Here is a 19,854-nt window from a genome sequence, read left to right as displayed (position 1 = left end):
TAGCATGGAATTTGCCTTTTTCACAGCTGCCGCACACTGGGTCGACATTTTCATCATGCTGTCCACTACAACCCCGAGGTCTCTCTCCTGGTCGGTCACCGCCAGTTCAGACCCCATGAGCGTATATGTGAAATTAAGATTTTTTGCTCCAGTATGCATAATTTTACACTTGTTTATATTGAATTGCATTTGCCATTTTTCCGCCCATTCACTCAGTTTGGAGAGGTCTTTTTGGAGCTCTTCGCAATCCCTTTTTGTTTTAACAACCCTGAACAATTTCGTGTCGTCAGCAAACTTGGCCACTTCACTGCTCACTCCTAATTCTAGGTCAATAATGAACAAGTTGAACAGTGCAGGTCCCAATACCGATCCTTGAGGGACTCCACTTTCTACAGCCCTCCATTGGGAGAACTGTACGTTTATTCCTACTCTCTGTTTCCTGCTTCTTAACCAATTCCTTATCCACAAGAGGACCTCTCCTCTTATTCCATGACTGCTAAGCTTCCTCAGAAGCCTTTGGTGAGGTACCTTGTCAAACGCTTTTTGAAAGTCGAAGTACACTATGTCCACTGGATCACCTCTATCTATATGCTTGTTGACGCTCTCAAAGAATTCTAATAGGTTACTGAGACAGGACTTTCCCTTGCAGAAACCATGCTGGCTCTGCTTCAGCAAGGCTTGTTCTTCGATGTGCTTAGTTAATCTAGCTTTAATAATACTTTCTTCCAGTTTTCCAGGGACAGAAGTTAAGCTAACTGGCCTGTAATTTCTGGGATCCCCTCTGGATCCCTTTTTGAATACTGGCATTACATTTGCCACTTTCCAGATCCTGGAGGACCCGAGGGACAAGTTACATATTTTAGTTAGCAGATCAGCAATTTCACCTTTGAGTTCTTTGAGAACTCTTGGGTGGATGCCATCCGGGCCCGGTGATTTGTCAGTTTTTATACTGTCCATTAAGCTTAGAACTTCCTCTCTCGTTACCACTATTTGTCTCAGTTCCTCAGAATCCCTTCCTGCAAATGTTAGTTCAGGTTCAGGGATCTGCCCTATATCTTCCACTGTGAAGACAGATGCAAAGAATTCATTGAGCTTCTCTGCAATCTCCTTATCGTTCTTTAGTACACCTTTGACTCCCTTATCATCCAAGGGTCCAATTGCCTCCCTAGATGGTCTCCTGCTTTGAATGTATTTATAGAATTTTTTGTTGTTGGTTTTTATGTTCTTAGCAATGTGCTCCTCAAATTCTTTTTTAGCATCCCTTATTGTCTTCTTGCATTTCACCATATGCTCAGAGGCACATGTTATCAAATTCTTCCAAGCTACACAGAAAGTGGATTGGACTGTGAAAGACCAAGCCAAATTGTGTTTGCAGTTTTACAAATTTGTAGGGCAGTACAATATCTCAGAGAGGAGTTAAGTCTCCTGCTCCTCTGGTGCATTCACTATAGCTCCCCAATTTCACTGCTTTTTAAAGTTTGATAGAAATATCTGTTGGCTAGAGGTACATTCTTAAACTGCAAGGGTTTTTTGCCTGTTAGTGAATTAAAGTAATAGCCTACCCAGAGATGACTAATTAACTGTGTAAAGGGATGCTGCTGCAAAAATAAATCCAAGCAGAAACTGAAGGCTGAAAAGGCATAACAAACAAATGGATTTTCTCAAAAAGAGGACACAACCGCTGTCCTCCAGAATATGCACTAGGGGGCAGTAATATTTACAATGATGAACCGGAGCGAATGCTTTTTCTACAGCATGTGTCTTTTCAGCCCTTGCAGTCTAGTTTCATTGCACTCTACAAAGTCAAGATACGTAATGTTAAAGCTGACCAGAGCAAGGTAATTTGCCTGCATGAGTCGAAAGATATGGATTTGTGCTGCCTGCTCCCAAACTTGGATATCTGCACACAATCTGGATTGAATTTATACTCCCCTATTCTGTTCCATAAGATCCTCCGTGGCGTAGAGTGGTAAGTGGCGGTAACTCAGCCGAAGCCCTGCTCACGGCCGGAGTTCGATTCCAATGGAAGGAGGAAGTCGAATCTCTGGAAAAAGGGATCGAGGTCCACTCAGCCTTCCATCCATCCGTGGTCGGTAAAATGAGTACCCGACATATGCTGGGGGGTAAAGAAAGGCCGGGGAAGGAACTGGCAATCCCACCCCATATATACGGTCTGCCTAGTAAACGTCGCAAGACGTCACCCTAAGAGTCGGAAACGACTCGCACTACAAGTGCCGGGACACCTTTATATTTTATTCTGTTCCGTTGGCCTGGACAATCAAATATGTCAAAGGAAAGGAGTTCAATAGGGAAGGGACTATTCGCTGCTCTATTCCTTCTAACATCTAGCATGCCCTTTGAAAAAACCTCCAAACAATGCCCCAAACTCTCAAATATTTCCTCTTCTGCCTGGAACTCCCTTCCAAGAGCAACTTCAGTTCACTACTTTAGTTCATAATGAAAAGTCTTAATATTTCATATTCCACAGTGGTCAAATGCAACCCAAATAAAGAAGACTGGAATTTACAAAGCCAAACCGAGGCCCTGAACTGTAAGAGACTTCCCTTTAAAACCAGCTATGAGCCTATCCAATAGTTCAGCTTTTCCCAATCTGGGGACCTCCAGATGTTTTGAACTACAGCTCCCCTCAGCCCTTGCCAGTATGGCCCTCGTCCAAAACAATCTGAAGGGCACCAGGTTGGCCAAGAATAAAATCATTACTTAACCACAGGTAGCAAAAATGCAGCTGGAATGCATCCAGAGACACAGCAGCTACCCCCAGTGCAGTGTGCATCCCAAGAACAATGGTTCTGATATTGTGTGTGCAAACATAGCTGAGATTACGAGAAAAACACCCCGATACACCCCTTACTTCAAAGTGAAATCCTTCTTTGTGCGCAATGGCCTTCAGAATCTTAGAGGAGACAGTAGTTGCCAGCATGTAAACATTCTTGACATTGGCATCTTTTGGACGATTCTCCTTCCAACAAGTAAACATCCACCATCCAAACAATGCTGCCAGTTCATTGCCAGTGAAGACTTTCCAGCGGCCACTGCAGAAAGAGGAAGACAGCATCAGACATCTAAAGAGACACCCATGGGAACGCAAAATACAAAGGAACTCAATACAATCTCTTCAGCAGCAATGAAAACAACCATTAGTTAAAAACCTTCTTCTCTGCAGAAGACCAGACTTGTCCATTGGCCATTTAGATCACCAATAGCACTCTTTAAGTGGCCGCCTGTGGTGCCAATACAACCCCCATTGTTTTCAGAATGGCCCAGGTAGCACAGTTTCCCAGGCAACAGAAGCTCCTCCCCTGTATCAATTCACATAGGAACCAGCCTGTCCCATCCAGAAGTCTGAAAGGCACTCAGGATGCTCCCAGGCTGAGGCTTAATTATTGCAAACCAATTGTTCAGGTACCACAAATGGGTCATTGGCAATTGTTGTTATGTGCCTCCAAGTCAACTACGACTTATGAATCAGCGACCTCCAAGAGCATCTGTCATAGACCACCCTGTTCAGACCTTGTAAGTTCAGGTCTGTGGCTTCCTTTATGGAATCAGCCCATCTCTCATTTGGCCATCCTCTTTTTCTACTCCCTTCTGTTTTTCCCAGCATTATTTTCTTTTCTAGTGAACATTGGCAATAGGTACTTTTTACTAGATTTTCCATTAGAAAAGTAAACCTGGATTAAATGGAGCAGGGGAGGAATATGGGCTGGCATTTTGATGGCGATAACATTTATTTATTAATATCCCGTCCTTTCTCCCAGTAGGAACCCAGGGTGGAACTGGACACTGTGGAAAACCCTGCATGTATAAAGAGCACTGTGCTTGTGTGGAAGGCCCCTCATCACTGGTGGCTGAAGGAGAGGCGGGGGGCACTCGGGAGAACTCAGACGAATAAGCTGTGGCAAAAAAGCTTTCCAGCTGGAAGGTTAAGACAGAAAGGAAATGGAGTGGGAAGGGAAGAAAAGAAGAGGGGAGGATCTGGAAAGTGGCAAATGTAACGTCAATATTCAAAAAGGGATCCAGAGGGGATCCCGGAAATTACAGGCCAGTTAGCTTAACTTCTGTCCCTGGAAAACTGGTAGAAAGTATTATTAAAGCTAGATTAACTAAGCACATAGAAAAACAAGCCTTGCTGAAGCAGAGCCAGCATGGTTTCTGCAAGGGAAAGTCCTGTCTCAGTAACCTATTAGAATTCTTTGAGAGTGTCAACAAGCATATAGATAGAGGTGATCCAGTGGACATAGTGTACTTAGACTTTCAAAAAGCGTTTGACAAGGTACCTCACCAAAGACTTCTGAGGAAGCTTAGCAGTCATGGAATAAGAGGAGAGGTCCTCTTGTGGATAAGGAATTGGTTAAGAAGCAGAAAGCAGAGAGTAGGAATAAACGGACAGTTATCCCAATGGAGGGCTGTAGAATGTGGAGTCCCTCAAGGATCGGTATTGGGACCTGTACTTTTCAACTTGTTCATTAATGACCTAGAATTAGGAGTGAGCAGTGAAGTGGCCAAGTTTGCTGATGACACTAAATTGTTCAGGGTTGTTAAAACAAAAAGGGATTGCGAAGAGCTCCAAAAAGATCTCTCCAAACTGAGTGAATGGGCGGAAAAATGGCAAATGCAATTCAATATAAACAAGTGTAAAATTACGCATATTGGAGCAAAAAATCTGAATTTCACATATACGCTCATGGGGTCTGAACTGGCGGTGACCGACCAGGAGAGAGACCTCGGGGTTGTAGTGGACAGCACAATGAAAATGTCGACCCAGTGTGCGGCAGCTGTGAAAAAGGCAAATTCCATGCTAGCCATAATTAGGAAAGGTATTGAAAATAAAACAGCCGATATAATGCCGTGGTATAAATCTATGGTGCGGCCGCATTTGGAATACTGTGTACAGTTCTGGTCACCTCATCTCAAAAAGGATATTATAGAGTTGGAAAAGGTTCAGAAGAGGGCAACCAGAATGATCAAGGGGATGGAGCGACTCCCTTACGAGGAAAGGTTGCAGCATTTGGGGCTTTTTAGTTTAGAGAAAAGGCGGGTCAGAGGAGACATGATAGAAGTGTATAAAATTATGCATGGCATTGAGAAAGTGGATAGAGAAAAGTTCTTCTCCCTCTCTCATAATACTAGAACTCGTGGACATTCAAAGAAGCTGAATGTTGGAAGATTCAGGACAGACAAAAGGAAGTACTTCTTTACTCAGCGCATAGTTAAACTATGGAATTTGCTCCCACAAGATGCAGTAATGGCCACCAGCTTGGATGGCTTTAAAAGAAGATTAGACAAATTCATGGAGGACAGGGCTATCAACGGCTACTAGCCGTGATGGCTGTGCTCTGCCACCCTAGTCAGAGGCAGCATGGTTCTGAAAACCAGTTGCCGGAAGCCTCAGGAGGGGAGAGTGTTCTTGCACTCGGGTCCTGCTTGCGGGCTTCCCCCAGGCACCTGGTAGGCCACTGTGAGAACAGGATGCTGGACTAGATGGGCCACTGGCCTGATCCAGCAGGCTCTTCTTATGTTCTTATGATCGTGGGGAAAGCAAGCTGGCAGCAAAGTGGGAGTCACATGGGCTGGGGCAGAGGGATCTCACAGCTGACAGGGGAGAAGAGGAGCAGCTCCACACTCCTATGCAATCCTTGACACGTACAGGTACACTGGTGTCTCTGGGAGCCTCATTAAACACTCACTGCCCCCAAACCAGGGAGCATCTTTGCTGCGTACGGTGCAGAGCCAAAGGGTGGCAGAAGAGGAAGAGAACCAACTGCTGTGCAAGTATCTTGGCATTGTATGTGTTTGTTTCTGCCCTGCTGTGGCCTGAAGAAAGGCAGATGCATAAATACTCTTTGTCATAAGGAGGGATTTGAGGATTTGCCAGTCCCTCCCAACCCTTTAACTCTACTTCTGAAATACATGAAACACAAGAAGCTTTAGCTAAATGGGTTTTTAGTATGAGACCACAGAAACGCCCCCTTTCCGTCCCTGGTGGAATGTTTGAAACAACTTAGGTATTTGAGCGTTATTAGGGAGAAACGACTACACCTCAGGGATAACCCACAAGGATGAGTAGGGGGGAGGTTCTGTCTTTCGCCCTCCCCAGATTATCCAGCAAAGATGTCCCACTTACTTTGTCTGCAGTTCTGCCACAGCTAATCTGTCTGCATCAGGATCAGTAGCCACGACTACTCGGGCACCTTCCTTCTCTGCAAGCCGCAAAGACAACTCCTGGAAGAGACCAGTTATTCTTTTTACTCAGTTCAAAATAGCCAGCTGGTTTTTTCCACACTCACTAATGTGAGTAACTGATTGCTCACATTACTATACTTCCACAACTTGTGCGAAACAAGCACCCTATTTACACATGGAACTCTTGATGAAATGCACTCCATACTTACCAGAACAGATTCTCCTTCTTCAGGGTTCGGACATTTTACAGTGGAGAAATCTGGATCTGGGTCTTTTTGCTCAGGAACTGGAATGGGAGGCTGGAAGCCAAATGCTTGAAAAGCCAACTGCGTATAGTCATGCCCAACCCCATGAAAAGAAGTATGAACAAATTTCAAGTTGGTCTTTGTGTTCAGCTCCCTAGAAGGAAAACAGAATGGATTAGTAAGAGACCAGTTATTCCCAAAAAGTTGTGTGGTGTGACATCATCTGATATGGAGACATGCCGATACCAAAACAGACATAATGTAAACACAGCTCACAGCATGTCCCAACTTCTGCAGAATGAGCCTGGCTTTGCAGCTAAAAATGATAGATATGAATACTAACAAATCCAATGTTTTCAGTGCTCAGTCAGCACTTTTGTGCTCAGTCAGCACTTTTGCCTCTCCCCTATGATTCAGGTGGGCTGACTGCCTTCTTTTATATTTCAAAGTACTACATGAATATCCATCTATTCAATTGCTGCATTAGTGTTTTTTTAAAGAAAACTGTAAGGTGCAAAACTATTCCGGAGTTGGTAGGGCAATGGTATCTTAGTGACATCACAGGGCCAGCCAGCTACCATTTCAAACTTGCAAATTTGTTTGACCCTGAAGAGGAATAGGTACAATTGCACTGAATACAGGGAGGGCACTTCTAAAAACATTCAGTTTAGAAAAGAGACGCAGAGCTGTCCAATCATGCACTAAGGCAGCTTCACCAAATCAGCAGTGAATGTATGAAAACACTCTGTATCCAACTTCTGGGAAGTCCCAAGAGTTTGCTTCTGTGCTGAACACCTTTAATACATTAATGAAACATTTTGTTTGAGAACCATATTTCAGTGGTAAATTCTGAAGTATCAACTAATTCTGAACTTTGTCCGGAAAGGCAGTTAATAAACATTTAAAACAAAAATTTAAAAAATGCACAGTCCCTCTCTTCTGCTCCTCCCTGTTCACAAATCTACGCCCATCGAACTGTACATTTGCATCCTTCCCACTTCCAGTTCTGAACCTCCACCTCTGAAGGTCTCCAACATATGGAAGTGATGCTTATAGCAGCTGCATGTGTCTGCTTGGCTTTGGTTTCTTACCTGTGGTAACAGATCTTTTTCAGATCCTCCATGTAGCTTGCACAGATTTTCTGCAGGGGATCTTGTGTAAGAGGGCTGCTATCTACCAGATTCTCATTCCAAGAGTCATTCCATGGCTCAACACATTCTTCTATGCACTTCAAGATTTCTTTATCATGAGGAGATGTGATCTGTGCACCGTTTTCCCAGTATACCTAAAGTGAGAGTTCAGAAAAGTTAAGTATTCATTCCCTGCAAGATCTCTGGCCAGGGTCTGAGCACCCCTAAAATATCAAACATTCAGCAACTGTGACACAAATGCAAGCTGTCGGTTTATGTATGTTTTAAAAAATTAAAATTAAAAGCATCATAAATCATAAAAGCTAATTTAGCACTACAGAACAAAGTGCTGGTATGGAAAGAGAAACTGAAGGACAAATAACTCAATATTTCACAGGCTGCATCTGAATAATAAAGGGCTGTGGTTAGTGTTTTATCATCTACTTTTACAAATTCAAATTTATTATATCACAAAGCGGAAGGAAAAAGGAATCTGTATCTGTAAAAGCCTGGAGCTATTTGGAAAGAGAGGATTTCTTGTTGCTTTGTGCTAATCATGTAGAGGTTCACATCAATACCTGATGACATGGAATAAGAAGCATCCCTACTACATCAGCTTTCAATAGGTTGAAGGTGCGGGGAGCTTTTCCACCAAAGGGTTACTACATCCCTTCAGTCTCCCTTGAAGGGAATATTCACCCAACATAAGAACATAAGCAAAGACCTTTGCTGCTTATCAGGCCAAAGGCCCCTCTAGTCTCGGTCCCAGGCTATGGTCTGAAGGCACATGAGGACACCACCCTGCTGAGGCTAAGCAGGGCTGGGTCTGGTCAGTGCCTGGATGGGAGACCGCTTGGGAACCACATGTATGCCGCCTTGGGTTCCATGGTGAGAGAAAGGCAGGGTATAAATGTAAATAAATGAATAGTCTAGCATCCTGTTCTCATAGTGGCCAACCAGATGCTTATAGGAAGCCCGCAAGCAGCACTCGAGTGCAAAAGCAGCAGCCTCTCCACCTGTGATTCCCAGCAACTGAGTTTTAACACATATGCCTTACTTATAAACTCAGAAATCAAGTCAATTTATTGACTGCATAAACCAGTGGAGGGCAACAATCAGAAATTTTGATCAGAATCAACACCTAATCAAACAGAAGCCACGTGCATTTTGTTTATAAAAACAATTACTCCACTGCATGTGGGGTTCTGAATATTACAGTCTGCAACCACGGAACAGAGGAAGCTGCCTTATATCAAGTCAGATCATTGAACCATGTGACTGGCAGGAGCTCTCCAGGGTTTCACACAGGATACTTTTCCAGCCCTACCTGGAGATGGGACCTTCTGCATGCAAAGCAGGTGCTCTGCCACTGCTATGGCCCTTTCCCAAATGACTGCAGCATTCTCAGAGTCTCAATTTAAACAAATTAGGATTGTTAAAAGCTAGTAGGCATCTGAAGCGTTTCCCAACACACCTTGTAACCGTTGTCTTCCTTGCGGTTATGGGAAGCAGTGATCATCACACCAGCGACAGCTCCGAGCTGCTGAACTGCGTAGGGCTGCAAGACAAAATCACAGTCACTCCAGCATGCCAGGATTTCGGACACAGCCCAGGCAGACACTACAGGTATGCCAAGCAGTGTACAACTGCTGCAAGGAGAGCATTTGGACCCTTGAATGCCAACCGCTGTTCAGTAGGACCTTTTGTAAAACTATGAGTTAACTAGTGTCTTTGACGTAGTATTGTTATTAAGTAAAAGAAGAGTTTCTGGATATTCCCGGAATCATATCGTCTACACAAGCAACAGGTGCTATCAGTGCTCAGACATCAAAAGCAGCTGTTCATAAGCTTAGTAACAGATCAAAGATGTAGCAAAATCAACATGCGTAACTGAGCCCATTGTGGCCATTCATGCGTGTGGTTCAGAAGGAAGTTGCCTGTGCAGGTGTCCCAAGGCTTTCAAATGGCCTTAAAGTGCGCTCAGCTGTCTCTGTAATACATCCAAGGAGTCCAGAAAGCCCCAGGAACAAGAAAGGGAAGGCTTTTGGTCTCACCTTTGTTTCCAACCTCAGGCCCCTCCACATACTACACTACAAAAACTTTATAAGCAGCTTGCCATGTGGCATGAGGGGCTTCCATCCACAAGTCCACTGTGCACACTGAGTTAGCCACTCAGCAAGCTCTAGATCACAGCTCAGGATTTTGAGCCTTTGTGACTTTGGAAATCAAGTGCTACAAACAGTAATAATGGGAATTCCATACATTTCAGAAGAACATGCCAGAAGTCCAGACATGGCCAGTGGGTAGACCTTCTGCAATGTTATTTGTGCGATTTCTGGTATAAATAAAAGTTGTTGCTCGTAGAGTGAACCAACACTTCAGCTGACACATGTTCAGCCACGAAAAGATATCTGACTTGCAAATGTTGATGCCATTCCAGATTTAAAATGTTTCTGGAATAGGGGTACAAGTGACCTATTCCTACAGCAGCATGGGACCCACCCTATGTTCTCTGCATATTTAATCAAGCAGACAAAAGACTGACATTTACTCAGATTTCTAATTTCTTCTTCAAGTATCAAACACACCACTGCTCCCTGAATGTATGTAAACGCTGCCCCTTACAATAAACAACCTCACTGTGATCCAATCCAACCTTATATTTCTTATCCAGGGACTGCAACCTTTACAATGCCACTAAATTCAATAAACTTTTGCAGTAGAGATGTGAATCCAGTTTAGAACCTGCTGAACATAAGCTCAATAATAATGGAAAGACAGACTTACCACAAAAGGAGTGGGAACGTATCTGGAAAACAGGTAGACAGGAACACCCTTAGCAAGCAGGACTGCTGCTGTGAGCTTTGCAAGTCTATGGAATACAAAGAACGATCATTTCACTCGACTTCCCATACCACTATCCCACAAATCCTAAACCAAGGGGAATTCTCAGGATGAAGACAGACAATGAACTCATAAGTGGGTAATGGCATAAGACCCAGGTAGTTGTGAAAAAGGTTAATTCCATGTTAAGAATCATTCAGAAAGGGATCAACAATAAAACTAGTGTTGCCACCATTGGAATATGACGCACAGTTCTGGTTAACACATCTCAGAAATGATACTGTAGAGTTGGGGAAGCTGCATAAAAGGGCAATCAAAACAATTAAGGAGCTGGTGCTACTCTCACACAAAGAAAGAGTTAAACCTTTGGGGCTTTTTGTTAAAAAAAAGGTGAGACATGATAGAAAGATGTAAAATTAGGCCTTGTGTAGAGAAAGTGGATTTTCTCCCTTTCATTTAATACTACAATTTGAGGTCATCCAATGTAGCTGAATGGCAGGACTCAGGAGTCAATTCAGGACAGACAAAATGAAGCACTACTTCACACAGTGCATAGTTAAAGATGGGACAGCTTACAGAAGGGATTAGACAAATTCGTGGAAGAAAAAGTTATCAATAGCTGCTGGACATGATTACTATATGCTGTCTCCAGGACCAGAGCAGCATGCCTCTGAATAGGTCAATGGGGACTGCATGGTGGTGGTTCCGCTCCTACTTGGCGGGCCACCTCCAGAAGGTGGTGCTTGGGGAACATTGCTCGGCACCCTGGACTCTCCAGTATGGGGTTTCCCAGGGGTCAGTTCTGTCCCCCATGCTGTTCAACATCTACATGAAACTGTTGGGTGCGGTCATCCGGAGCTTTGGAGTGCGTTGCCATCAGTATGCTGATGACACGCAGCTCTGTTTCTCCTTTTCATCCTCTTCAGGTGAGGCTGTCAGTGTGCTGAACCGGTGCCTGGCTGCAACACTGGACTGGATGAGGGCTAATAAACTGAGGCTCAATCCAGACAAGACTGAGATGCTGCTAGTGGGTGGTTCTTCTGCCCAGATGGTGGATGTCCAACCTGTCCTGGATGGGGTTGCACTCCCCCTGAAGGAGCAGGTTCGTAGCTCAGGGGTTCTCCTAGAACCATCTCTGTCATTTGAGGCTCAGGTAGCCTCGGTGGCACGGAATGCCTTCTACCAACTCCAGTTGGTGGCCCAGCTACACCCCTATCTGGACAGGGATAACCTGGCTTCAGTTGTCCATGCTCTGGTAACCTCCCAGTTAGATTACTGCAATGTGTTCTATGCGGGGCTGCCTTTGAAGACGGTTCAGAAACTGCAGCTTGTGCAAAATGCAGCAGCCAGATTGGTAACAGGGACCAGACGGTTCGAACCAGAGCTTGGAAATGTTACTTTGCTGGCAACAAGGGAGAGGGTCTTCTCAGTGGTGGCCCCCAAATTATGGAATGATCTTCCTGATGAGGTGCACCTGACGCCAACACAGTTATCTTTTTGGCCTCAGGTCAAGACTTTCCTCTTCTCCCAGGCATTTTAGCATGTGTTTTTAAATGGCTTTTTAAAAATGTGTTTTTTAAATTTGTATATTTGTTTTTAATGTTTTAATTGTTGTAAACCACCCAGAGAGCTTCGGCTATGGGGCAGTATATAAATGCAATTAATAATAGTAATAGTAATAGTAATAGTAATAGTAATAATAATAATAGGGAATCAACAGCAGGAGGGCTATTGTGCTCGTGCCCTGCCTGTGAAATTCTTATTGGGCGATGTAGGACACAGGATGCTGGACTAGCAAGGCCTTCGGTCTGATCCAGCAGGGCTGGATGTTATGTCTGACACCAAGAGCTGAGCCAGCGTTCAGCTCCCTAGTAGATATATCTGTCATTTCAGTTGCAAAGTGAGGACGCTCACTATGTTCCTTAAAGTATGCCTGTCTGCACCTTAATTCTTCTGCTGCTCACTCCCCTTCAGAGGGCAAAATGTAATGGCTTTAAGGTGTTGTACATGGGACAAATTTGCTCTGGAATTCTACACTGCTAGAACTCAAAGAAAATATAGCAATATGCACACAACTGGCCTCGTACTAAATAACTAAATGGCTTTGGGGGGAGGGATTTTTAAAAGCACCTGGGAGGCCTGAGGTGCATCTGGTGGATCGCAGACTGTGTCTCTAGGATCTGGGACAAGTTATGCATTTAATGAAAATATCTAGGCATGTGCAGCAGGTGTAATGTCGTGATATCAAATCCGTGGCTTGAGATACTGGGTGTCTGCCTTGATCAGACAAACTGCCCCTTAAGACTGCAGTGAGATCTGTAATGTGGCAGGCAGAACGGAGGCTAAGCCTTCAAGTCACTTTCAGAATCAGACGTGCACATGCAGAAAGGATCTATCTTCCTGATTTCATCTCATCCTTAAACTTCTAAGATGTCGATTTCTGCTCAATGCAAGGGGAACTGAATTGTTCCAAGCCAACATAATTTCTACTCTTTCGTATCTGAACAAAGCCCATACCTTAAGCTGCTGCAACTGCTGGTTACCTGGCCTCGTGTGTCATATCCAACAACAAAACCTCGTTGCTTGAAGTCTGGAAAGCATTTCTCAAGGTATTTGTACATCCCCTGCAGCAAAGTAAAAAAAAAAGAAGTTGCATGCATAAAGCCTGTTATTTACTTAGGTTTTTAGATCTTCCCTATTCCATGCGCAGACAGCAGGTAATGGCGTTCTATAATAAAGAATTCTCTGTCCCAAGAATACAATCTAGTCACAGGTGGAAAATTTATATTATTAATATAAATTTGTTGCCTTCTTTATTAAAGAGTACCAAGAGAAGCTACAGTACAATGTTTTGTCGCTGATTAATAGGGTCGCCATAAGTCGTAATCGACTTGAAGGCACATAACAATAACAACTACACCTCATGTCAGTCCTGCAACAAAAGTTAGGCAAGGTTAATTATCCAAAGCCTCCTAGTCAAAGGGCGGGCAGGGGTAGGTTGAACATCTAAGCCTCGGGCAACCAGTGTTGATAGCCACTATGGGATAGCAGTTAGAGTATCGGACTGGGACCTGTGAGACTGGGGTTCAAATCCCTCCTCAGCCATGAAGCTCACTGGGTGACTTTGGCCCAGACGCTGTATCTCAGCCTAATCTACCTCACAGGGTTGTTGTGAGGAAATTGGGAGGGAGAGAACCGTGCTCGTATGCCAGCTTGAGCAACTAGGAGGAGAGGTAGGCAGCAAGGTAATAAATAACAAACCATACTCTCCAATCGAGCACTGATAAAACATGATCTTAATTCTCCTTTATCAACTGTCTGCAACATAATCCAATGAAAATAATCTCTACATATTAAGCCAACCTTCAAAATGAAAGATATTTACTCAAACAGCAATGCAAACCATTACTACTACTACGACTGCTACAAATTAAAGGCCATTACTTCTCCATACAGTCACAGTCTCTTTGAAACATAGTTGAAGAAAACACTGCCCCAATTCAAACAATACAGTAATGCCTCAGTTAAGAAACCCTCCAGGAAAGAAGCTCCTTTTAACAAGTCTTTTTTGGATGAGGGGGAACGGGAGGGCACACTCTGACATAGTCAGAATATGGCAGGTCTCTCTCACATGTGGCTGGAATGGCGCTCAGTGGTGGCGCAGATACCTCCACAGTAAACAGTGCTTTGGGTGCCCTGGATACTGCAGACGCATCTACTCGAGTGTAGGGGAGGATGGCAGAGAGAGAGAGACCTCAAGCACAGGGTGGTTGGTGGAGGCTGCCCCTTGCCTGCCTGCTCGAGTGTATGGAGAGGAGAACTGTGCTCAGAGCTTGAGACTGTTGGAGCAAAATGCTACATGAGTAAAGAATAAAGGCCAGGCAGGCATCCCTGGATGCATTTTGGAAGAAGCCTTCAAGTGGTCTGCATGCACGGCTGACCTGACCTGGTTGTTTCATTTCAGACATGCGTCTTGTTAGCTTCGAATAAAAAGTTTGCTGAAATATGTTGGACTGCTCCTCTTTTTTGTGGTGGAGGAATCTCTCCCTGTTCTTTCCATGTGATTTCTACCTCTGGTACCAAAGTTTCTGTTAAAGAAGGAATAGCCAGAAACTCATGTACTTTGCTAACTGAGGTATTTCTGTAATATCTTGGCTTAATTAGCTGATATATATGCCTATACACACAACCCCTTACTCTCTTGGCACATCACAGTTAACCCCAGAAGCCTTTAGTAAATCACAGTTTCCCACTGCATCCAAACTGGGAAACTACGGTGACTAGGTTTGGAACACGCCCAGATAGTAAACCAACTTCAACCTATGGTTTAAGATCCTGGCTTGTTATGAACTTCTTAACCACAGTTGCCCTGTTTAGATGTTGACAGAAAACTATGGTTAACCAAAGACTTCCTGGCTTATTCCTGGCACACTGAGAATGGAAGGGGTAATCTCAAAAAACAGTTCCACTCCCTTGCCTGGCCAGGGGTTTACATTCAACAAATGGAGCCTGGTTAGTTTTGCCACAGCCTGATGGTTAGCACAGAGGGAGGCTTTTTCACTGGTGGCACCAGCATTGTGGAATGCCTTCCCTGTTGAAATACAAGAGGCTCCATCTTCCTGGCATTCTGCGGGCTTCTGAAGAGACGCCTGTTTAGGCAAGCATTCCCCTGCACTTTAATTTCCAGTGTTAGGGTTTGTTTTTAACTGTTGCCTTGTTTTTATTGAATGTTTTTAATTAAGGAAGTTTTAATGTTTTAATTGTAAGTTGGTATTTTAATTATGTATTTTATAATTGATTTTATATGGTAAACTGCTTAGAAGCCATTTTGGCATCTAAGCAGTATAAAAATCAATAATAATATTTTCTTTATTTAAAAATATTTCTAAACCATTTAAACTCTTCTAAGCTCTATAGATGTAAATGTACTGCCTTCAAGTCAATTCCGACTTATGGCGACCCTATGAACAGGGTTTTCATGAGGCTGAGAGGCAGTGGCTGGCCCAAGGTCACCCAGTGAGCTTCATGGCTGCGTGGGGATTCGAACCTGGTCTCCCAGGTCGTGGTCCAACACCTTAACCACTACACCACACTGGCTCTCTCTCTAAGCTCTGTACAGCAGTATAAATCAACATAAAAACATTAAAATAATATCATAAGCAGAGGTAAAAATACCATACAGAAATCCAAGGGTCTGTATGAGGATGAAGTGCAGGGGGGGGAATAAATGGCTCAAGCATATTTCAGCTTATTAAGAGATACGAGCATTCGAACCACACCTCTGCCATAGAGTCTTCACAGACTCCCAAGGAAGAACCTCTTGCCTGAATTAGGGCCTGTGGGAGGCCATGAGACTGTTAGTTCTCACAGCAGAACTGTTAATTAGGCAGTGAGTGAGAACACCTGCTTATTAGCCTGAGACTGGTACCTCAAGGCCACAGGCCTGGGAAGGTTGGAGGCGCGCATAACCATTAGGTGTGAAAGCTCCAGAAGACTTCATCATCAGAAAGCCCCCTGATTGGCTAATTAATTCATGGCTATTGCTGGGCTTTTCCCCATAAGAATTCAATTCAGATTCTGAGTTTTTGTTCCTCGATGTTCCTTGATGCTACCTGATGTTGGGGTTCCATCTTCCATTTGCTATCCAGACTACTGCCTGTCTTCCTATAATGTGTGAGTACAGAATAGGCTAAACAGATTTGTTATTTCTGCTTACGACTTGAACTCTCTGCATTTTGTATTTTTCCTCACCCTAGGGGTGTTTGGTTTAAGGAATTATTTTGCTGCTACATTTTTTGCACTTACATTTTATTCTAATAAAGCTACCTGTTATTTACCAGTGTGTGTTCATTTCAGGGGGAAATTGGCTCTGAATCCAGCACCTTGGCCACTTAGCCACAGACTACAATATAGTTGGGTATTTTGCCTTAAGGCTCCTGCATAAGGACTGCATCTTTGGCTCTTCTGGAATCCTTGGCAGATCTATTTCTGGCACTTTGGGTTTCCCCTTGGCCCAGAGTGGGTGACCAGGTTTAAGGGCTGGTGGCAGTCTACCTGTCTTGAAGGGTTGCTGTTGGTCTAACTCAGCCCTGGTAAGGGAGGCATGGGTTGTGCCTGGCCAGGATCAATTGCCCTGGGCTTGGGAGTTGACCCCCTGGTGAGAATTTTGAGCATTCTTGACACCCACAAATCCAGCATGATTGGGGCTCAGATTTTGTACCACAGGCCGCCTCTTCTCCTGACTCAGCAGAAAACCAACATAGACACAGGCTCAAAAACTGAATCCCAATTAAGCTCCTGGTATTCCAGCCAGCACAAATCTCAGTCATGAGACTACTGACCAGCTAGTTGGCATGCTTATCTGATGCCCAGTACGACCACTGCAAAGCATACCATGATGCTGAATGCTACATGGATTTAGCTGGGACACCATAAAGGACTTGGGGGGTTGCAAATTCACAGGTGGAGAACTGTGGAGATTGTTTCATGCTTCCTCTATTTTTCACAAAAGCGTAGGAATGGGGAGCTAGTGGAAGGGCCATACCTCAGTGGGGAGAATGCCTGCCTTGCATGCAGATGGTCCCAAGTCCAATCCCTGGCATCTCCAGGTGGGGCTGGGAGAGAACCTTGCCTGGAACCTTGGACAGCCGCTGCCAGTCAGTGTAGTCAGTACTGAGTTAGACGGACCACTGGTCTGATTCAGTGCAAGGCAGCTTCCCATATTCCTACCCAGAGGTGTCAGGGACTGAAGGCTGCAAGCTCCCCATCCCCACGCCAGCCTGGCAGATGCAACCCAGACTGAAGTGCGCCAAAAGCAACAAGCAGCTGCACCACAATAAGAGCTTGAACAGCAAATCGTTCCAGACGATATTAGCCAGCCAGCCAAAATATGATACAAGAGGGCAAATGCAACCCAAGGCCACTAACCAATCTGTCTTGGGGAAAATAATCTTCCCAATCTATATATGACCAAATCATCTGATACCTAGACTAAGAGCAAAGACACATCCATAGTCTTCCAAAATAAACATGAGAACAATTCTCGTATCTTAAGGATTGGAATTTTACAGGGACACGAAGCTTCATGCACTGTCTCCAGCTGGGGCAGGCCCTGTTGCCCTAATGCAGGGATGACTAATGTGATGTTGATGGACTCCAACTCCCATCAACCAAAGCCAGCATTGCTATTGGTCTCCCTTATATACCCAGTCGATCGGTGCATTCTGCAGGTGAGGGCCTCCTGCAGGTGCCATCTTATCAGAAGGTCCATTCCCCACAACACAGGAAGCGGACCTTTAGTGTTGTGGCACTGACCCTTTGGAATTCCCTCCTCTTAAATATTAGGCAGGCACCGTCTCTGTTATCTTTTCAGCACCTACTGAAGACCATCCTCTTTCATCAAGTCTTTTCAACAGGGACTTTATCTCAGTCTGCATCTGTGTTCGAATAGCTTTTTAAGATGTTTTTAAAGCGTTTTTAGAAAAAGTTTTGTTTTAATATATTTTAAAGTCTGTTTTTAAGTTGCTTTAGAGTGTTTTTAGTGTTTTTGTTTGCCACCCTGGGCTCCTGCTGGGAGGAAGGGCAGGATATCAATTTAATTAATAATAATAAATTTAAGATCTTAGATGGTAAGTACAACCCAAGTGAGTCACAGCTAAGAGATCCAAATCCAATTGCTAAGTTATCGTCATAAATATAGTTTCTGTAGAGCATCCCACAGCTGGGCTTGTGTTGTAGAGAGAGCAGCCTTCCCGAACTGCTCTAGTTGGCTTGAACAGTGGCTTCCTTCTTTTTCTTCCCCTTACTAGTACTGAGGGACACGCATGCCTATATGCAAGTTCAAAGGAAATTTCTGTGCACACATATGAGAAAGAGTGTGCGCACATGTCCACATGCTCAGGACAGGCCAAGTGGTCATGGGGGCAGCACTAACACTGCATACAAGGTGGCCAAAGGAAGCCGATCTAGCCCATGACCCAAAATGTGTGCCTTAGCGCGACAGTTTTTCCAGACATGCCTCTTGGTCTGCTTGTTGTAGCTCTTTGGGGTGGCAAAGCTGGACCAACCTGTACACACATTTCTTTTCTGGTCAGCTTAAAACCAGCAATGCAGCTGACAGCCCCCAAACAATTTTCCAGTCTCAGCCTTTCCCACAATGCAAATGCAAATCTGGAATGAAGGGCTAGTAGAACACAATCAAGCAGCCAAAAGAACTCTTTATTGTTCAGGAGCAAGTCTGGATTAACCCGATTGTCAAAGAATGCTTATTTAAGCAACCAAAAATAGTTACCAAAGTCAACAACCATCAGCCCAGGACATATCCTGCAAAGCAAGCACAAACAGTGTTCACAGAGGCTCCCTGGTGTATGAACTGGAGTTTTCTGCCAAGAATGCTTATTACTGCTTATCAGCCGATCCAAAGTTCCTCATGCTTCGGCAGACCAAAACACAAAGGCGGCACGTGGGCTTCAGGCTGTCAGAGCATGAGCAGCTTCAAAGGAAACAGAATATAGAGGCCAGGCAGTGGAAAGCTGCCTTTGCTTCCTCAACGCTCCAGCAAGACCCACTAACATGCTCAGTTCCTTAAAGCCAAGTCTGCAGTGAAGAATGCGAGCCCCTTAGAACAGAAGATTTATACCACTTTCACCACACCCTACACATACAAGTTCCCCCTTTGGTACTCCTCATACGTATTCATTTTTGTATGCATCAGTTAACTTGGTTATCGCTCCTAGTTGCAGATTTTTAGCTTGTTAGCCACTTGCACCAACAAAGGATATTACATTAACTATGTATATATGAGAGGCTCAAATTTATATACAGGGTGGCTGCCTTTGGGGTGAAACAGCTCTCTAACGGAGTTCCTGCCATTGCAGCCACACCAACATAACCCAAGGAAAGAGGCGCCACACAAGGGGCATGTTGCTTAGTGAGGCACCAACGATAGCACTATTTGTTCCCTCTAAATACATTGTCTTGGTGCTTCCATCAAACCACTTGCAAACCTTTTATAAAAGGTACGCCTGGCGCCAACACTGTTATCTTTTCGGCGCCAGGTCAAGGCTTTCCTCTTCTCCCAGGCATTTCAGCATGTGTTTTTAAATTGTTTTAATTTTTTTAAATTGTGTTTTAAATTGTGTTTAAAAGATGTGTTTTAAATTTCTATATTTGTTTTTAATGTTTTTAGTTACTGTAAACCGCCCAGAGAGCTTCGGCTATGGGGGGGCGGTATACAAATACAATAAATAAATAACATAAATAACATAAATAAATAAATAAAAGCTCTTCCTATTCTGGCAGATCACAGATTTTTTTAAATGTACTAAAATGTGTTTTAAAATGTCATGAGGCAGCTGACAATGGCATTCAATGGCTCTGCCCAGCCTTTTCAAGCTCACAATACCCCAGTGAGGTAGGTCAAGCTGGGAGCT

General features: G+C 44.1%; 1 protein-coding gene across 1 annotated transcript in view; it reads right to left on the bottom strand.

Moving 5' to 3' along the window:
- The window catches only part of PGM2L1 (phosphoglucomutase 2 like 1), a 47,372-nt gene that overhangs the window by 9,210 nt on the left and 18,308 nt on the right, over nt 1-19,854 (bottom strand). Inside the window, exons 3-9 of the mRNA XM_061629124.1 lie at nt 12,941-13,047; nt 10,367-10,451; nt 9,054-9,137; nt 7,541-7,734; nt 6,414-6,603; nt 6,146-6,243; nt 2,873-3,053 (exon numbers count right to left, since the gene is read on the bottom strand). Of these exons, the coding sequence (XP_061485108.1) occupies nt 2,873-3,053; nt 6,146-6,243; nt 6,414-6,603; nt 7,541-7,734; nt 9,054-9,137; nt 10,367-10,451; nt 12,941-13,047 (939 nt within the window). The remainder of the gene's footprint in view (nt 1-2,872; nt 3,054-6,145; nt 6,244-6,413; nt 6,604-7,540; nt 7,735-9,053; nt 9,138-10,366; nt 10,452-12,940; nt 13,048-19,854) is intronic.

This window comes from Rhineura floridana, chromosome 5, assembly GCF_030035675.1.
Source record: "Rhineura floridana isolate rRhiFlo1 chromosome 5, rRhiFlo1.hap2, whole genome shotgun sequence".
Lineage (NCBI taxonomy): Eukaryota > Metazoa > Chordata > Lepidosauria > Squamata > Rhineuridae > Rhineura > Rhineura floridana.
This window is presented reverse-complemented; position numbering and strand designations above follow the sequence as displayed.